This window comes from Coregonus lavaretus (assembly GCF_964263955.1).
Source record: "Coregonus lavaretus genome assembly, chromosome: 27".
Taxonomy (NCBI): Eukaryota; Metazoa; Chordata; class Actinopteri; order Salmoniformes; family Salmonidae; genus Coregonus; species Coregonus lavaretus.
In genome coordinates, this window is record NC_140014.1 from 30,157,510 (window position 1) to 30,173,632 (window position 16,123).

General features: G+C 44.9%; 1 protein-coding gene across 1 annotated transcript in view; it reads left to right on the plus strand.

Moving 5' to 3' along the window:
• ralgapa1 (Ral GTPase activating protein catalytic subunit alpha 1) overlaps positions 1–16,123 on the plus strand; it is a 108,311-nt gene that overhangs the window by 50,241 nt on the left and 41,947 nt on the right. The window contains exons 29-34 of the mRNA XM_084144627.1: positions 683–791; positions 2,919–3,029; positions 3,167–3,235; positions 3,449–3,583; positions 5,419–5,602; positions 7,364–8,393. Coding sequence (XP_084000753.1) covers positions 683–791; positions 2,919–3,029; positions 3,167–3,235; positions 3,449–3,583; positions 5,419–5,602; positions 7,364–8,393 — 1,638 coding nt within the window. The remainder of the gene's footprint in view (positions 1–682; positions 792–2,918; positions 3,030–3,166; positions 3,236–3,448; positions 3,584–5,418; positions 5,603–7,363; positions 8,394–16,123) is intronic.

Genomic DNA, 16,123 nt, shown 5'->3' on the forward strand with positions numbered 1-16,123 from the left:
AACCAACCAACTACCTCCACCAACCAACCAACTGCCCCCACCAACCAACCAACCAACTGCCCCCACCAACCAACCAACCAACTGCCCCCACCAACCAACCAACCAACTGCCCCCACCAACCAATCAACCAACCAACCAACTGCCCCCACCAACCAACCAACCAACTGCCCCCACCAACCAACCAACCAACTGCCCCCACCAACCAACCAACTACCCCCACCAACCACCCATCCCCACCAACCAACCACAACCACGAAATGGTAACCTATTCCCTACATAGTGCACTACTTCTGACCAGAGCCCTATATAGAGAATAGGGTACCATTAAGGACACAGTCTTTGCCTGTCCCTGACCTGTGGAAGACAAGCAGCAGATTATTGTAATAATAATGAGGCGAGGGAATGGAGAGGAGGGTGTCACTGTATGGGCTGTGGTGACTAATAGAAACTGGCCTTGGTTATACTTTAGTCTACCTTGTGTATTGTCCCTGTTAGTCTCATTCAAGGTCACGCTGACATTGATATTGCCAGTTGATTATGCATTTATGTACGTGTATTTATGTGTTTATTAGTTACCAACTTTAACATGTGACTCAAAATATTAAAGCTATTTATAATGGGCTAATGTGTGTCATTTGGAAAATGAACGGGAGTTGTGTTATGTTGTGTTTGGCCCCGTCAGGTGTGTGGCCCTGTGCAGTCTAGGTATCTGGCTGTGTGAGGAGTTGGTCCACGGCACCCAGCACCCTCAGATCAAAGAAGCCCTCAATGTCATCTGTGTCACGCTAAAGGTAACTAACTATAAATGATATAATAATATGCCACTTACTTCTGCTAAATGGATATATATTATTAGCAACACTCATGCCCCGCCCACATGAGGATCTCATTTTCAGCCATCTATTTCCTGTGTTTGAGGGGTGCAAAATCCACTTAAAGCTCACTGGATTGATTGCTTTCATTTTGCTCATGCGACTCTTTCATCCTCTTCATTGTGCCTGTTGTTTTTTCCCCGTTAACATTACAACCACAAAATGTTTTGTAAATAACCTGTCAAACACACTCCGGTAATGGCTGAATTGGGCTCAATGGAATACATTGTCTTTCTGTTGCACCTATAAGAACGCTAAAGCTTAGTCTGGGATTTAACACATCGCCTTGACACGCCTTGACAGAAGAAAGATAACTTTATTTTGATGGGTGTTCATTTTTTGGGGAATTGAAAAAAGTAATAGTTTAATACAGTTGAAATGATTACAAATGAAAGCAACTTCCGAAAATGAACACTCAGATTAATAGTGATATTATGTCTGATCTTGCAAACAATGTATAGATAAGTGCACATATCATTTTCTTTATTTTAAAACAATTATTTTACAAAATACTTGATTGATAACATTAGAAAATGTATATATGACTGCATTCTAAGAAAAAAAAAGTGACATTTTACTATAAATTCAATACCTGAATTCCCTCCAAGGTCCTTGAACTCCATTCAATTATTTTTCCATGCCAGTAAAGTTATTTTTGTGCAAAAATTTAGTAAATATCTGATGGATTTTAAAAATTCTAAAAGTTTTGGGTACCTTCATCCAATGGTTACATCTATTATAATTGTTTTGAAAACAATTTTTTACAATATGTTTTACCCCCTTTTTCTCCCAATTTCGAATACAATCTTGTCTCAAGGCTGCAACTCCCCAACAGGCTCGGGAGAGGCGTAGGTCGAGTCATGCGTCCTCCGAAACATGACCCGCCAAACCGCACTCCTTAACACCCGCCCGCTTAACCCGGAAGCCAGCGGCACCAATGTGTCGGAGGAAACACTGTTCAACTGACGACTGAAGTCAGCCTGCAGGTGCCCGGCCCGCCACAAGGAGACGCAAGAGCGCGATGAGCCAAGTAAAGCCCCCCCCCCGGCCAAACCCTCCCTTAACCCGGACGACGCTAGGCCAATTGTGCGCCGACCTATGGGACTCCCGGTCACGGCCGGTTGTGACACAGCCTGGGATCGAACCCGGGTCTGTAGTGACGCCTCAAGCACTGCGATGCAGTGCCTTAGACCGCTGTACCACTCGGGAGGCCCTTTTAAAACCTTTTAACAATTTTGATGACCATTGCTAATATTATTATTATTGTTATTATAGATGTTTTTATCCAAAGTGTCTGTGAGAGTGAGTGTATACATTTCTAGTATGTGTATGTGATCCTTACAGGAATTGAACCCACAACCCTGGTGTTATTGACACTATTGGAGTAATCTGCCATGCACAGTGATTAGAATGTTGAAATGTGTTGCCTTGCCTTCGTCCCTTGCCATGTGAAGTGTACTATAGCAGTCCCTGGTTAGCAGTAGCACAGCAGCAGTCTCTCCCTGTGGCCTGCCCTTGTCTACGGTAGGGTCAGTCTGCCTGGAGTGGGAGAAAGATGTTCTGCACTGAGTAGCCAGAAGAAGCTTACAGACAGTACTGACTGGTTTGGTCTGGCTCAACACACACACACAACTCCAACCCAGCTAAATCTGGCCTGACTGTCAACATGTTTGGCTTCTCTGTGCGCTCCACTCTGCTCAGACAGAAGGCGAAGGCTAATCCCATGAAGAATACATGCTTCACCCACCTCAAGGAATTGTTATATTTCTGTCGTCTGAAATGAGGACACTCGCCAACTGCCCCCCCCCCCCCCTTCTCTACCTCCTCCTCCTCTCCATATTGGTATCCAATCAAATGGGTTGGCTGGTGATCCGGACCATTGTTTTGTGTGGGCCTTGGCCCTGGCTTGCTGCTCTGGAGAAGCACTCTGCACTCTTCCTGAGCCAGGGTCACGAGGAGGGAGGGAGGGAGAGAGGAGGTGGTGGTGGGTCATCTCCCTGAGCCCCTTTTCTCAGTTGCGTGCGTGTTTGTCTTTTTGTTTTTCAGTTTCCAAATAAAACTGTTGCGCTGGTGGCCTCCGACATTCTGCACTTGCTCATAAACTATGTTGATGACCTTCAGAAATTCCCCCCAGACACTCCAAAGAAAATAGTTGAGGTAAATTGGCATGTCCATTTTTTTATGTAATAAAGTATGTGAACTAGTCTTGGAGCTTTTGAAGAGTATCCTTTTTGAATGACAAAAAAATCAAATGTATCTTTTTGCTTTCAGTAACTTTTTAACTCTTGTTTCAGATCCTCATAGCGACCATCACTCACCTGCTTCCCACTACAGAATCCTCCCCTCATGAACTAGACAAGAGGGTATGTCACCTCTCCTCACACACAACTCTCCTAGTCACATGGAGAGCTAGTAATAATACAAGATCACAACTGTTGGTTTTCTATTTACAGTATACTGGCCTGAAATGGTTTTTGCAGAAGCTCAATTAAGACATTTTCCCTCATCATAACACAGTATTTTGTTCTCTGATTTATTGATGAAATCAAACTGTGTTTTTGCTTCCCTGGCCCTAGTTGGTGGTGTCTCTGCTGTTGTGCCTGCTGGACTGGGTGATGGCTCTGCCTCCTAAGACTCTGCTGCAGCCTGTCCAAACCCTCAGCCCTGACAAGGAGAAGCCAGACAAGTCTGTCCTCAGCTGTATCTACAAGGTATGCCCAGTCCCAAATAGAACCCTTGCCCATACTTTCTAATGAGCTTTATTTATTGATTTACTTCAAGGCAATATTTGATGCCGACATATCCGTCTTTACTTTTGTTAGCATTGACCACAGCATACAGTGCCTTGCAAAAGTATTTATCCCCCTTGGTGTTTTTCCTATTTTGTTGCATTACAACCTGTAATTTAAATGGATTTCAATTTGGATTTCATGTAATGGACATACACAAAATGGATGGGTTATCCGAAACTTTGAACATCCCACGGAGCACCATTAAATCCATTATTTAAAAATGCCAAACCTGCCAAGAGAGGGCCGCCCACCAAAACTCACAGACCAGGCAAGGAGGGCATTAATCAGAGAGGCAACAAAGAGACCAAAGATGTACATTTTACATTTTAGTAATTTAGCAGACGCTCTTATCCAGAGCGACTTACAGTTAGTGAGTGCATACATTTTTCAGATAACCCTGAAGGAGCTGCAAAGCTCCAGAGCGGAGATTGGAGAATCTGTCCATAGGACCACTTTAAGCCATACACTCCACAGAGCTGGGCTTTACGGAAGAGTTGCCAGAAAAAAGCCATTGCTTAAAGAAAAAAATAAGCAAACACGTTTGGTGTTCGCCAAAAGGCATGTGGGAGACTCCCCAAACATATGGAAGAAGGTACTCTGGTCAGATGAGACAAAAATTGAGCTTTTTGGCCATCAAGGAAAACGCTATGTCTGGCGCAAACCCAACACCTCTCATCACCCCGAGAACACCATCCCCACATGGTGGTGGCAGCATCATGCTGTGGGGATGTTTTTCGTCGGCAGGGACTGGGAAACTGGTCAGAATTGAAGGAATGATGGATGGCGCTAAATACAGGGAAATTCTTGAGGGAAACCTGTTTCAGTCTTCCAGAGATTTGAGACTGGGACGGAGGTTCACCTTCCAGCAGGACAATGACCCTAAGCATACTGCTAAAGCAACACTTGAGTGGTTTAAGGGGAAACATTTAAATGTCTTGGAATGGCCTAGTCAAAGCCCAGACCTCAATCCAATTGAGAAAAGTGTGGTATGACTTAAAGATTGCTGTACACCAGCGGAACCCATCCAACTTGAAGGGGGGGGGTTAATAGTTATGCACGCTCAAGTTGTCTGTTTTTTTGTCTTATTTCTTGTTTGTTTCACAATAAAAAAGATTTTGCATCTTCATAGTGGTAGGCATGTTGTGTAAATCAAATTATATTTAAAAAAATCAATGTTAATTCCAGGTTGTAAGGCAACAAAATGGGAAAAATGCCAAGGGGGGTGAATACTTTTGCAAGCCACTGTGCAGTGGAGTGTCAAACCTGAACCATGGAGTAGCACTTCTTTGTGTTTAGTGTTCTTTCATTTCCTAATGGAGCTATTAGGGGAGGGTTTCTGTGGCTGGGTGTCTGTCTGCCTCTCTCGTAAGTCATTATTTGTGGAATAGTTCAGGACTGCTGCGTTACAGCTTTAATACAGACTTAGGGGCCTCCTTCCTAATGCATGCTACAGCTGGCACAGAGCACACCCAGACTCACTCCTCAGTAGTCAGCACTCAATCACAGCATCCTCTTTTCTCATTACCACCCACCCTCTCTCTCTCTCTCTCTCTCTCTCTGTGTCTCTGTCTCCATGGAAACACACTGCGACGGGATCAGCAGATAATTTAATTACTTATTTCCGATAAGGATTCCTCCTCTCAAGTTTCTTTCCCTCTTTTTCTCTCTCTCTCATTCTTTCTCTCTCGCTTTCTCTGTGAAATAGTGCAGTAGTGTTCATTGATTACTCCTCTCTCTCCCTCTTCTCCCCCCAGGTGCTGCATGGCTGTGTGTATGGGGCCCAGAACTTCAACAGCCCTAGGTATTTCCCTATGAACCTGTCAGACCTGACCAGTCCAGACTACGACCCCTTCTTGCTACTGGAGATTCTGAAGGAACCAGAGCCCCTCCACTCCCCTGACTCAGAACGCTCCTCCAAACTACAGCCTGTCACTGAGGGTAAGAACAAAACACCTTCTTCTCCTCCTCCTCCTCTGTGTTAATCTCTACCTCTCCCATACTCTGATTCCTTCTCCTAAGGACCGGATGTGATGTGAATGCAGCTAGGCTCCTATGTGTCCTGTGTTAGATTCAGAGCAGCAGGGGACACCTGCAGCTTTTTCCTGAAAGAGACAATGACTAATCATTGGAGCACTTTGTGAGGCATGCTTCCTTCCTTAGCAACTAACACCCCTTTTCCCTCCGGTCCTCGATCTATCCATTTATTAGTTAATTTCATTCCTTTCCTTTTCTTTTGGGGTGTCGGAGGAAAGATAGATGGATGGAGGGAGAGATGTTACCTTTTTATTTAACCTTTATTTACATAGGTTTGTCTCATTGAGATAAAAATCGCTTTTGCAAGAAAGATCTGTGCCTTAAAGGCCCCCCTAGATTTTATTGGAGAGAGAGATGAACCTGTCCTCCTGTCCTGTCGATAGCCACATTATTTTTCCCTGTAATGTCTCACACAGGGTTTATGTAGCTCTGTGTGGCTGTGATTATGCTTATTGGAAAGTGATGGTTGGTAGCACACTGAGTGTGATGGCATTGGCTTGTTCTATGCATGGTGCCACCCAGAAATGTAAAGAGATTCTACATTGGAACCATTGAGGTATCTAGCGTTGTTACTGGTATCTAGCGTTGTTACTGGTATCTAGCGTTGTTACTGGTATCTAGCGTTGTTACTGGTATCTAGCGTTGTAACTGGTGTTTAGTGGTGTAACTGGTGTCTAGCGTTGCAACTGGTGTCTAGCGTTGCAACTGGTGTCTAGCGTTGCAACTGGTGTCTAGCGTTGCAACTGGTGTCTAGCGTTGTTACTGGTTTAACTGGTATCTAGCGTTGTAACTGGTATCTAGCATTTTACTACACAGACCCTGCTTTCTTCATCATACATTTTAATGATTTTTGATTGGCTAGATTCCATCATCCCTCTACACTCTGTTGGAGATTAACTCTAACACTAGGAATACCTTGTCCCACTGGGTTGAGCTGATACCTACATGTTATCAGCTGACTGGCTGGCTTTTTCTATATTTTCTCCTGTTTATTGAGACTGGTCTTGAGAAATGCTGCAATGTCAACATTAAACAGTTTCCATTATATTTACATTTACGTCATTTAGCAGACGCTCTTATCCAGAGCGACTTACAAATAGGTGCATTCACCTTATAGCCAGTGGGATAACCACTTTACAATGTTTTTTTTTTTTTTTTTTTTTTTGGGGGGGGGGGGGTTGGAGTAAAGGGGGGGGTGGGGGTAGAAGGATTACTTTATCCTATCCCAGGTATTCCTTAAAGAGGTGGGGTTTCAAATGTCTCCGGAAGGTGGTGAGTGACTCCGCTGTCCTGGCGTCGTGAGGGAGCTTGTTCCACCATTGGGGTGCCAGAGCAGCGAACAGTTTTGTCTGGGCTGAGCGGGAACTATGCTTCCGCAGAGGTAGGGGAGCCAGCAGGCCAGAGGTGGATGAACGCAGTGCCCTCGTTTGGGTGTAGGGACTGATCAGAGCCTGAAGGTACGGAGGTGCCGTTCCCCTCACAGCTCCGTAGGCAAGCACCATGGTCTTGTAGCAGATGCGAGCTTCAACTGGAAGCCAGTGGAGTGTGCGGAGGAGCGGGGTGACGTGAGATAACTTGGGAAGGTTATATCCCCCTGTTCTTGTTTTAGAGCTCTTCATCTCTTTGTTATCTCCTTATTCTTTCTATCTTCCTCTTCCCCTGCAGTGCGGCGCCGTATCCAGCACGGTCTGATCTCCATCGCGGCCAGGACAGTCATCACCCACCTGGTCAACCACCTTGGCCACTACCCCATGTCTGGAGGCCCTGCCACCCTGACCAGCCAGGTGTGTGAGAACATGGACAACCCCTACAGCGAGAGCCCTGACCTGGCCCCAGAGCTCTTCGACGGGCCCAACCTACAGTTCTTTGTCCTGAACGGCACCACCCTCCTATCCTGTCTACAGATCCGGGCTGAGGACGGTGTGCCTGGAGGAGGAATGTCTGCAGGCCTCACCACCACCAGTGCCTGTGTGAGGGTTATCGTCCGAGACATCTCCGGCAAACACTCGTGGGATTCGGCTGTGCTGTACGGGCCACCTCACTGTGGTGCTCCCAATCAGCCCCTGCACCTCTACAGTAACAGAACAACGGAGAGAATGACAGAGAGAAGGACTACAGAGGGGGAGAAGGAGAAGAACTGGGTTGGAGACCCTGTAGAGAAGGAAGAAGAGGAGAGGGAAGAGGGGGCAGCACTGGAGGAAGAGGAGGTGGTGGTGGTGCTGCTGGGAGAGGAGGAGGTTCTTGGAGAGGAGGAGGAGGGGGAGGCTGTGGAGGAGGAAGGAGAGGAAGAAGAGGAGGAAGAGGAAGGTGTGTTGGCGCTCATGGCCCCGCAAGCTAAGCGTGTGTGTCGCGAGGCGGTCCCGTACTGGGACTCCCTGCGAGAAGAAGAAGATGTTCTAGATGAGATGCTGCAGTACCTGGGTTACTCCAGCCCCGAGTGCCTTCAGCGGGCCGGAGCCCCCCTTAACATCCACGCCCCACCGCCTGTCTGCGTATCAGAGAAGCAGGAGAACGACGTGATCAACGCCATCCTGAAGCAGTGTGCAGAGGAGAGGGACTTTGCGGTGCACAGGGGGAATGGGCTGAACATGAGGGCCGTGGAGCAGGGGGAGCCGGGGCCTCAGAGGCCCCAGTCAGCCTTCTACTACTGCAGGCTGCTACTCAACATCCTGGGCTTGAACTCCTGGGAGAAGAGGTGAGAGAGACACGCCACACCACAAACCAGGGTCCTGTTCAGTGGGGCACAAAACAGGAGAAAACATTTTGAAACTGGGAAGTACAGTGCCTTCAGAAAGTATACATACCCCTTGACTAATTCCATATGTTGTTGTGTTACAGCCTGAATTCAAAATTGATTAAATAGATTGTTTTTCACCCATCTAAACACAATGCCTCATAATGACAAAGTGAAAACATGTTTTTAGAAATGTTAGGACATTTTACACCACTGAGTCAATACATGTTAGAATCAACTTTGGCAGGGATTACAGCTGTGAGTCTTTCTTGGTAAGTCTAAGAGCTTTCCACACCTGGATTGTGCAACATTTGCCCATTATTGTTTTCAGAATTCTTCAAGGTCTGTCAAGTTGGTTGTCAATCATTGCCATAGATTTTCAAGCCGATTTAATTCAAAACTGTAACTGGGCCGCTCAGGAACATTCAATGTCGTCTTGGTAAGAAACTCCAGTGTATATTTGGCCTTGTGTTTTAGGTTATTGTCCTGCTGAAAGGTGATTTTGTCTCCCAGTGTCTGTTGGAAAGCAGACTGAACCAGGGTTTCCTCCAGGATTTTGCCCGTGCTTAGCTCTATTATGTTTATTTTTATCCAAAAAAAACCTCCTTAGTCCTTGCCGATGACGAGCAGACCCATAACATGATGCAGCCACCACCGTGCTTGAAAATATGAAGAGTGGTGCTCAGTGATGTGTTGTATTGGATTTGCCACAAACATAACACTTTGTATTCAGGACATACATTTAATTTATTTTTTGCAGTTTTACTTTAGTGCCAGGATGCATGTTTTGGAATATTTTTCTTCTGTACAGGCTTCCTTCTTTTCACTCTGTCATTTAGGTTAGTGTTGTGGAGTAACTACAATGTTGTTGATCCATCCTCAGTTTTCTCCTATCACAGCCATTAAACTCTGTAACTGTTTTAAAGTCACCATTGCCTCATGGTGAAATCCCTGAGCGGTTTCCTTCCTCTCCGGCATCTGAGTTAGGAAGGACGCCTGTATACAGTGCATTCGGAAAGGATTCAGACCCCTTCCCTTTTTCCAAATGTTGTTACATTACAGCCTTATTCTAAAATGGATTACATCTTCTCGTCAATCTACACACAATACCCCATAATGACAAAGCGAAAACAGGTTTTTAGAAATTTATGCAAATGTCTTAAAAATAAAAAACGGATTAAAAAAAGTATTCAGACCCTTTGCTATGAGACTTGAAATTGAGCTCAGGTTCGTCCTGTTTCCATTGATCATCCTTGAGATGTTTCTACAACTTGATTGGAGTCCACCTGTGGTAAATTCAATTGATTGGACATGATTTGGAAAGGAACACACCTGTCTATATAAGGTCCCACAGTTGACAGTGCATGTCAGAGCAAAAACCAAGCCATGGGGTCAAAGGAATTGTCTGTGGAGCTCAGAGACAGGATTGTGTGGAGGCACAGATCTGGGGAAGGGTACCAAAACATTTCTGCAGCATTGAAGGTCCCTAAGAACACAGTGACCTCCATCATTCTTAAATGGAAGAAGTTTGGAACCACCAAGACTCTTCCTAGAACTGGCCGCCCGGCCAAACTGAGCAATTGGGGGAGGAGGGCCTTGGTCAGAGAGGTGACTAAGAACCCGATGGTCACTCTGACAGAGCTCCAGAGTTCCTCTGTGGAGATGGGAGAACCTTCCATAAGGACAACCATCTCTGCAGCACTCTTTATGGTAGAAAGGCCAGACAGAAGCCACTCCTCAGTAAAAGGCACATGACAGCCCGCTTGGAGTTTGCCAAAAGGCACCTAAATGACTCTCAGACCATGAGAAACAAGATTCTCTGTTCTGATGAAACCAAGATTGAACTCTGTGGCCTGAATGCCAAGCGTCACATCTGGAGGAAACCTGGCACCATCCCTACGGTGAAGCATGGTGGAGGCAGCGTCATACTGTCGGGATGTTTTTCAGCGGCAGGGACTGGGAGACTAGTCAGGATCGAGGGAAAGATGAATGGAGCAAAGTACAGAGAGATCCTTGATGAAAACCTGCTCCAGAGCGCTCAGGACCTCAGACTGGGGCGAAGGTTCACCTTCCAGCAGGACAACGACCCTAAGCACACAGCCAAGACAACGCAGGAGTGGCTTCAGGACAAGTCTCTGAATGTCCTTGAGTGGCCCAGCCAGAGCCCGGACTTGAACCCGATCGAACATCTCTGGATAGACCTGAAAATAGCTGTACAGCGACGCTCCCCATCCAACCTGATAGAGTTTGAGAGGATCTGCAGAGAAGAATGGGAGAAACTCCCCAAATACAGGCGTGCCAAGCTTGTAGCGTCATACCCAAGAAGACTCGAGGCTGTAATCGCTGCCAAAGGTGCTTGAACAAAGTACTGAGTAAAGGGTCTGAGTACTTATGTAAATGTGATATTTCAGAAAACATTTCTAAAAACCAGTTTTTGCTTTTTCATTATGAGGTATTATCTCATATTGTGTGTAGATTGATGAGGGGGAAAAAAACGATTTAGTCAATTTTAGTATAAGGCTGTAACTTAGAAAATGTGGAAAAAGTCAAGGGGTCTGAATACTTTCCGAATGGACTGTAACTTTGTAGTCACTGGGTGTATTAATACACCATTCAAAGTGTAATTAATAACTTTAATATGCTAAACGTGATATTCAATGTCTGCTTTTTAAAAATGTTATCTATCTGCAAATAGGTAGCCCTTTTTGCGAGGCATTGGAAAACCTCCCTGGTCTTTGTGGTTGAATCTGTGTTTGAAATTCACTGCTCGACTGAGGGACCTAACAGATAATTGTGTGTGTGTGATATCATGTTAAACACTATTATTGCACACAGAGTGAGTAAAAACATAATTCCACTTTGACATTATGGGGTATTGTGTATCTGCCAGTGACACAAATCTCAATTTAATCAATTTTAAATTCAGGCTGTAACACAACAAAATGTGGAAAAAGTAGAGGGGTTTGAATACTTTCTGAAGGCACCGTATTACCCAAACTTGTTCAATATGAAAAGCCCATTTTCAGTTTGGAAACGCTTTGCTACGGTGTGCCCTACTGAACATGACCAAAATCATAGTCTACGGTTTTTATGGAAAAATAGCTAATTCTGCAGGTAGCCTATTGTTCACAGAACTGGCACATTTGAAGAGATCCAGTAGACTCTTGTAGAAAATGGGTATGTGATGATTTAACTTCAGCTTGTTCTTGGTGCTGTGCTATATTCAAATGGTGGGGGGGGGGATGCACCATGTGTCACTGCTACCGCCAGCCTTGTTTGTCTCTCAGCCCGTCAGTGAGATTTAGTATAATCAGCTTAGAGTAGCTAGTCCGTCCGCATCTCTTTCTCTCTCTATTTCTTTCTTTCTCTCTCACTCACTCACTCACTCACTCATATGGTCATCTCATCCACCTCATTATCACCACACTTCACTTATATTACTTTGCGTAAATCCATTTCCTGAAGCAGCTATTTCTGGTGGCTTTTTTCATTGATGTCTTTGAAGTATTATCTAATTGTATTACTAGAGATGGAGGCTGGAACTTTAATGATGAGAATTAATTGGGCTAAATGGAAACTGCGTATCACATCCTACAGCTATTGTATACAGTACTCATATGCCTATGAACCAGAGTAATACTGTTAGCACTGAGGTGTTGTGCCCTAGTAGGAAGTCCACTGTGTGCAGCTCACCCAGCACTACTAAAAATAGCCCGAGTATGTCTACCTCTGCTTAGCTTCCCAGTAAAGCAAGAAAAAGAATCAAGCATCCCAGAAAAGTGTTAAAAATATCCCATGTTAACATATGTAGCTTAAGAAACAAGGTTCATTAAATCAATAAATTGCTAGTAACAGATGACATTCATATTGTGACAATCTCTGAAACTCACTTAGATAATACCTTTGATGATACTGTGGTAGCAATATGAGGTTATAACATTTACAGAAAAGACAGAAATGCCAATTGGGGCGGTGTTGTGGTCTACATTCAGAACCACATTCCTGTAAAGCTTAGAGAGGATCTCATGTTAAATACTGTTGAAGTAATATGGCTACAGGTTCACCTGCCTCACCTAAAGCCCATTCTGGTGGGAAGCTGCTATAGACCACCAAGTGCTAACAGTCACTATCTGGATAACATGTGAAATGCTTGATAATACACTGCTCAAAAAAATTAAGGGAACACTTAAACAACACAATGTAACTCCAAGTCAATCACACTTCTGTGAAATCAAACTGTCCACTTAGGAAGCAACACTGATTGACAATAAATGTCACATGCTGTTGTGCAAATGGAATAGACAACAGGTGGAAATTATAGGCAATTAGCAAGACACCCCCAATAAAGGACTGGTTTTGCAGGTGGTGACCACAGACCACTTCTCAGTTCCTATGCTTCCTGGCTGATGTTTTGGTCACTTTTGAATGCTGGCGGTGCTTTCACTCTAGTGGTAGCATGAGACGGAGTCTACAACCCACACAAGTGGCTCAGGTAGTGCAGCTCATCCAGGATGGCACATCAATGCGAGCTGTGGCAAGAAGGTTTGCTGTGTCTGTCAGCGTAGTGTCCAGAGCATGGAGGCGCTACCAGGAGACAGGCCAGTACATCAGGAGACGTGGAGGAGGCCGTAGGAGGGCAACAACCCAGCAGCAGGACTGCTACCTCCGCCTTTGTGCAAGGAGGAGCAGGAGGAGCACTGTCAGAGCCCTGCAAAATGACCTTCAGCAGGCCACAAATGTGCATGTGTCTGCTCAAACGGTCAGAAACAGACTCCATGAGGGTGGTATGAGGGCCCGACGTCCACAGGTGGGGGTTGTGCTTACAGCCCAACACCGTGCAGGACGTTTGGCATTTGCCAGAGAACACCAAGATTGGCAAATTCGCCACTGGTGCCCTGTGCTCTTCACAGATGAAAGCAGGTTCACACTGAGCACATGTGACAGACGTGACAGAGTCTGGAGACGCCGTGGAGAACGTTCTGCTGCCTGCAACATCCTCCAGCATGACTGGTTTGGCGGTGGGTCAGTCATGGTGTGGGGTGGCATTTCTTTGGGGGGCCGCACAGCCCTCCATGTGCTTGCCAGAGGTAGCCTGACTGCCATTAGGTACCGAGATGAGATCCTCAGACCCCTTGTGAGACTATATGCTGGTGCGGTTGGCCCTGGGTTCCTCCTAATGCAAGACAATGCTAGACCTCATGTGGCTGGAGTGTGTAAGCAGTTCCTGCAAGATGAAGGCATTGATGCTATGGACTGGCCCGCCCGTTCCCCAGACCTGAATCCAATTGAGCACATCTGGGACATCATGTCTCGCTCCATCCACCAACGCCACGTTGCACCACAGACTGTCCAGGAGTTGGCGGATGCTTTAGTCCAGGTCTGGGAGGAGATCCCTCAAGAGACCATCCGCCACCTCATCAGGAGCATGCCCAGGCGTTATAGGGAGGTCATACAGGCACGTGGAGGCCACACACACTACTGAGCCTCATTTTGACTTGTTTTAAGGACATTACATCAAAGTTGGATCAGCCTGTATTGTGGTTTTCCACTTTAATTTTGAGGGTGACTCCAAATCCAGACCTCCATGGGTTGATAAATTTGATTTCCATTGATAATTTTTGTGTGATTTTGTTGTCAGCACATTCAACTATGTAAAGAAAAAAGTATTTAATAAGATTATTTCATTCATTCAGATCTAGGATGTGTTATTTTTGTGTTCCCTTAATTTTTTTGAGCAGTGTATATCTGATATCAATAGCGAGGTATACTTTCTGGGTGATTTAAATATTGACTGGCTTTCTTCAGGCTGCCCACTCAAGAGAAAGCTTCAAACTGTAACTGGTGCCTGTAACCTGGTTCAGGTTATCAATCAACCTACCAGGGTAGTCACAAACAGTACAGAAATTAAATCATCAAGATGTATTGATCATATGTTTACTAATGCTGCAGAAATTTGTTTGAAAGCAGTATCCAAATCCATTGGATGTAGTGATCACAATATAGTAGCCATATCTAGGAAAACCAAAGTTCCAAAGGCTGGGCCTAATATTGTGTATAAGAGGTCATACAATACATTTTGTAGTGATTCCTATGTTGTTGATGTGAATAATATTTGTTGGTCTGTGGTGTGTAATGACGAGCAACCAGACGCTGCACTTGACACATTTATGAAATTGCTTATCCCAGTTACTAATAAGCATGCACCCATTAAGAAAATGACTGTAAAAACTGTTAAATCCCTGTGGATATTTGTGAGAGGTATTGACATGTTGAATGCACTGAGCTGTCTGTTCGAACTACTGGCACACAGCTCGGACACCCATGCATACCCCAGAAGATATGCCACCAGAGGTCTCTTCACAGTCCCCAAGTCAAGAACAGACTATGGGAGGCGCACAGTACTACATAGAGCCATGACTACATGGAACTCTATTCCACATCAAGTAACTCAAGCAGTAAAATTAGATTTAAAAAACAGATACAAATACACCTTATGGAACAGCGGGGACTGTGAAGCAACACAAACATAGACACTTGCATGCAAACACATGATAACATACGCACTATACACACATGTACACATGGATTTTGTGTTATAGATATGTGGTAGTTGAGTAGAGGCCTGAGGGCACACACTTAATATGTTGTGAAATCTGCTATGAATGTATTGTAATGTTTTTAAAATGTATAACTGCCTTAAACGTCGCTTTAGAGAATTTGGCAGTACGTCCAACCGGCCTCACAACCTCAGACCACGTGTATGGCGTTGTGTGGGCGAGTGGTTTGCTGATGTCAACGTTGTGAACAGAGTGCCTCATGGTGGCGGTGGGTTATGGTATGGGCAGGCATAAGCTACGACATCGAACACAATTGCATTTTATCGATGGCAATTTGAATGCACAGAGATACCGTGACGAGCTCCTGAGGCCCATTGTGTTGCCATTCATATGCCGCCATCACCTCATGTTTCAGCATGATAATGCACTGCCCCGTGTCGCAAGGATCTGTACACAATTCCTGTAAGCTGAAAATGTCCCTGTTCTTCCATTGCCTGCATATTCTCCAGACATGTCACCCATTGAGCATGTTTGGGATGCTCTGGATCGACGTGTACGACAGCGTGTTCCAGTTCCCGCCAATATCCAGCAACTTCAGCTCACCCCTACCTTTTTAAAAAGTGATCTGTATTCCCAGTCATGTGAAATCCATAGACTAGGGTCTAATGAATTAATTTCAATTGACAGATTTTCTTATATGAACTGTAACTCAGTAAAATATTTGCAATTGTTGCATGTTGCATTGTATATTTTTGTTCAGTATATTCGCCTACTCACATCATGCAAATAAAGAATAAAAGGACACAAACACAAACACAGAGAGACTTTTCAAAGCCCTGCCGCTGTAGCGTTGGTACAGTTGACATTTTCAGTCCCTCCAGGATTCCGAATTCTGTGATCGCAGGGCTTGCAAATTTGACCAGTCACCGCAACATTTCCACATAAAACTGTCAAATCATCGCAATATTATCGCATAAAACTGACCCATCACAGCAGTACAAAATGAGGGCTTGCCATTTCAACCAATCACTGCACATTATACCGCATAATATGGTTAAATCAAGCCATAGGTCAAGAAATGTCTTGCCTCATCAGCGCATTTTTGCGACAAATTGGACAAAATCATCGCATATT